Source organism: Primulina eburnea, chromosome 1 (genome assembly GCF_022965805.1).
Source record: "Primulina eburnea isolate SZY01 chromosome 1, ASM2296580v1, whole genome shotgun sequence".
Taxonomy (NCBI): Eukaryota; Viridiplantae; Streptophyta; class Magnoliopsida; order Lamiales; family Gesneriaceae; genus Primulina; species Primulina eburnea.
This window is the reverse complement of record NC_133101.1, coordinates 24,704,084-24,708,386: the sequence shown is the minus strand read 5'-3', so window position 1 is coordinate 24,708,386 and position 4,303 is coordinate 24,704,084. Positions and strand designations below refer to the sequence as shown.

General features: G+C 42.3%; 1 protein-coding gene across 1 annotated transcript; it reads right to left on the bottom strand.

Moving 5' to 3' along the window:
* Positions 1-3,011: 3,011 nt before the first annotated feature.
* LOC140806083 (uncharacterized) lies at positions 3,012-3,941 on the bottom strand. The gene is made up of 2 exons (XM_073162549.1): positions 3,504-3,941; positions 3,012-3,371 (listed from the first exon to the last, which is right to left on the bottom strand). Exons 1-2 carry the CDS (start codon positions 3,939-3,941, stop codon positions 3,012-3,014), a joined length of 798 nt encoding a protein of 265 aa, XP_073018650.1.
* Between the last annotated feature and the right edge of the window lie 362 nt (positions 3,942-4,303).

The window sequence follows — 4,303 nt, the reverse complement described above, 5'->3', positions numbered from 1 at the left end:
ATCAAGTCATATTATCATTTATTTTTCAGTACATGATCATGTTTATTCAAGCAAAAATCGAGATCTATGTCAAAACATTTTGAAACAACACATGCAGAATTTTTGATATTCCTTGGCAAGCTTCACGTTTTTCTTGGTTTGTGAGTTTCAGATGATTGGTTCGACTCCAGGCTCCCAAGGCGACATATGTACACGTAATAGGAGGTATTAGGATCAGATTGGTCCGTTCGTTCAAGCCCCTGGTTGCTGGAAATTCAGAAATGGACAGCAACTTCTCATTTGGTCCATTATGAGTTTCGAAATTCAGTTTTTATGGCAAGGAGGAAGGATCTGATCTTGGCTGCCCCAAGGGCCTATATCCATGGTTAGATCACTCCCCTAGCATGTCTAAGACGTGACTAAGTCACCCTTTTGGTGGCTTGGTCCATGGCTCATCGGTTTTTAATCAAAACATCAAAACAGCCCCCTATAACCCTTCGGCCCCTTCCATTTTTCAGCATCTGGTTTCGTTTCTTTTGTTGCTTGGTATGGATCTTGGTTGGCCTATGGCCCTTATCCACGGTTCATATCATGCTCCTAGATGTCTAGATCGGGCCATGGTCAATCAAATGGCCACTGGAACGACGCAAGACATTGATCAAGGCAAAACACTACACACGCATGCACGTTGGTTCTCAGTTGGAGTTTCGGTTGAGTTTTGGTGTGACGCGGATTGTGGCTGGCCTAGGGCCCTTAGCCATGGTTCAAATCACTCCTTGGGATGTTGGTAAGAGTCTCTGGTTGGTGGTTCACGCCCCAATGGCCGGTAGTCTCGGAAACAACACAAGATACACGATTGTACAGTTGCTGGAATTTTACAGCAACTTGCTGTGTCGGTTCGGAGGCTCGTTCGAGTTCTCGGTCGGCTTTTAGCCTATGGCCTTAGACTGGACAGTGCCCCATTGAGTTAGGAAGGTCATGTTTTTGACCGTTTGTGATTAGGATCATTTTTGAGGTCATACGAGAATTTACGGTGTGATGTGCCAAATTGACTCTCGAAAGAGCGTTTCATGTTTTGGCCTCCATTTCACCTAGATTTCGACCATCATCATTATAGGTGCATTATTTCGGTATTTTAAGCGTATTTTTAATCATGACTTTATGTCGGTTCAGTGTCGGTTCAGGTTGGTTCGGAGTCATGATTAAATGCGAAGTCATTAGGCATCATAGTCGCATCTTTTGAGAGTAAATTGTGTAGTTGGTCACGTTTAAGCTATTGCATATTTTTCATAGCACAGTTAGGTTGCAGCGAGCCTGGGGACGATCCAATCCAATCCATTTGGTAAAATTACAGGATTTTTCATTATGCCAGTTAATTATATTACGTGCATGAAAACAAAAAATGATTATTTTTGAGATTTATGCGATATGGCTTGTGGTTCATTCACTATGTGGGAGTATTATTTTATATGGTCGCCAGTGATCGCTCAGTTCAGTTTGGTATCACCCGGTCGCCAGTGACCGGCCAGCTCAGTTCACTTTCAGACTCCCCGGTAGCCAGTTACCGATCAGTTCAGCTTAGTGCAGTGGCCACAGGCGTAAAACATAATCTCAACAGAAAAAATTTACCAGTTATTTCAGTACAGGGCTCCAAGGAGCAAACATTTTTACTGTGATTATCAGTTCAGTTATGCACGTATTATAATTGCTCAGTACAGATTATTTTCAGCATACCTCATGACATGATATTTTATCTCATGCACATTTTACTTCAGTATTTTCTCGTTACCTACGATATTTGCATGCTGAGTCTTTAGGCTCACTAGACTTGATTGTTGTAGGTACTGATGAGGCCAGGGCCGAGGGCGGGGACCAATGAGCCAGCTTGGGTCGGCAGTAGTGGCACCCGAGGACCTCAGTGCAGCAGTTGTTATTTTATTCCGCAAACATTTTATCAGTCGTTGGATATTTTTTAAATTGTGATTTTTGGCAAACTTTATTTTCTTCCGCTGCGATATTTTAAACTTTGAACGGGATTTATCAGTTGATTTTATGAATGAGGCCATTTAAGTTCTTTTAAAAAAAGAAAATTTTTAATTTTCCGTTAATTTTCAAGCGAGGATTTTCGGGTCTTCACAAGACCGTAAATCGATCTTCGAATACACTGAAGTCCCTTGCAATTGATCAAACAAATCATCAATCCGTGGTAACGGATATTTATTCTTGACTGTTACTCGGTTTAACTGTCGATAATCTATGCAAAGTCGCACAGACCCATCTTTCTTTTTAATGAACAACACTGGTGCTCCCCAAGGAGACACACTGGGTCCAATGTACCCTTTGTCAAGAAGATCTTGTAATTGTTGTTTCAACTCTTTCATCTATGTTGGTGCCAATCTATAAGGCGCTCTGGAGATAGGTGCGGCTCCTGGTACCAACTCTATCTACGCTTCCGCTTCCCTCTCCGGAGGAAATCAAGGAATTTCATCGGAGAAAACATCAGGAAATTCATCGACAATTGGAATGTTCTTAACGTCGATTACATCCTTCGATACATCAAAAACATAAATGAGGTATCCTTGTCCTCCTTTCGCTAAAGCCCGTTGTGCCTTTACAGCAGACACTACTGGCATTGGAGGTCGAGCTCCCTCACCAAAGAAGAACCAATGCTCGTCTTCTTCTGGACGAAAATGAACGACACGTTGATAACAATCTACCATCGCTCTATACTTAGTCAATAGGTCGATTCTCATAATACAATCAAAATCTTCCATAGCCAATATCATCAAATTGGCAGACAAGTATTTTCCCTCAAACTCTAACAAACAGTCTACTACAAGTCGCTTAGCAAAAACCTCTTGTCCCATCGGTGTAGACACCGACATCAAAACATCTAATGACACGTAGGGTAGTTTATGCTTCTTTACAATAATTGATGCTATGAATGAATACGATGCCCCAGTGTCAATCAATACATATCAAGAATACCACATAAAAGAAAATTACCTGCAATTACTCTCTCGTTATGCTCCTCAGCTTGTTCTTGGTTTAGGGCAAACACCCTGAACTCGTGGGCGTTGCTGAGATCCTTGCGATATTCCTCCAGGACGAGAACCTTGAGCAGGAAAACATTTCTGTTGAACAGTGGCCTCAGACTGTTTTCTACTGTAAGACCCTGACATAGAACCTCCTCCTCTACTCTGATTCTCCAAATTAGGGCAATCCCTCTTCATGTGACCAAAACCACCACAGATGAAACATGCACCTGTTTCTCTTTGACAATTCTCCATTTGGTGATTGCCTCCGCAGTGGCCACATTGCAGCTTTTTCCTACCAAAGCTGTGCACCCCTCCAAAACCGGAAGAAGAAGAAGATACAGACTTCTTGAAAGACTGACCCCTTGGTCCCAACGAACTATAACTTTTGCTAGCTTACATAGCCTTCCTCCTAGCAATACTGATCTCGGCTGGACGACAACGATTCACTAATCTTTCGTACGAAGTAGGATCATCACAGACAGAAACCCGATCAAAAATCTCCTGGTTCAAACCATTCAAAAAGTGAGAATATTTTGCTGCAAAATTCTCACTGATGTGAGGAGCGTACGGCAACAGATCCGTAAAACGCTTCTGATAATCCTCAATGTTCGAATCTCCTTGCTTAATGGTCAACAGTTCCATCTCTTTCGCCTGGCGAAGAGCTGGCGGAATGTGATGATTGATGAAGGCCTGGCGGAAATGTTCCCAACGAATCCGCCCATGCTGCTGAACTAGAATAGCATAAACAGGTTTCCACAATTTCCGAGCTTTTCCTTGGATCAAGAAATTGGCTACCTCCATCTTCTCATCCTCGTCATAGTGCAGCACTCGAAAACACTGCTCCATGATATGGACCCAAGCTTCAGCAACATCAGCATTTTCATCTCCGGTCAACGGTGGAGGTCCAATTTTCATTAAATCCATAATGTCGATTCCTACGTCTCCTTTCATCATGATCTCGGTGACGCCTTCCGTCACGATCTCTACGACGATGTTCTCGGCCAGCCTCATCATCGCCATAACGGCCATGTCCTACGCTTCCGTGACTGCTTCCATCTCCTGACATCTGAAAGGAAACCAAAATTAAATTCTAAATCCTCAAAACAGAATTACGAATGTCCCAAAAATCTTTTTATGCTCTGATACCACCAAATGTAGCGCCCTTACCCGATCCACTACTAAACATACTAATAATAATGCAACATTAAAGCTTAATAACAACAATTAAACAACGGAAATCAATTACTTAATCATCTTACAACTCAAACTAAAACAGAACAATAACA

Coding starts and splice junctions, on each gene's coding strand:
- LOC140806083 (XM_073162549.1), bottom strand. CDS start 3,941: ATGGATTTAATGAAAATTGGACCTCCACCGTTGACCGGAGATGAAAAT. Junction 3,372..3,503: donor ACCAGGAGATTTTTGATCGG/GTTTCTGTCTGT, acceptor CCAAGGGGTCAG/TCTTTCAAGAAGTCTGTATC.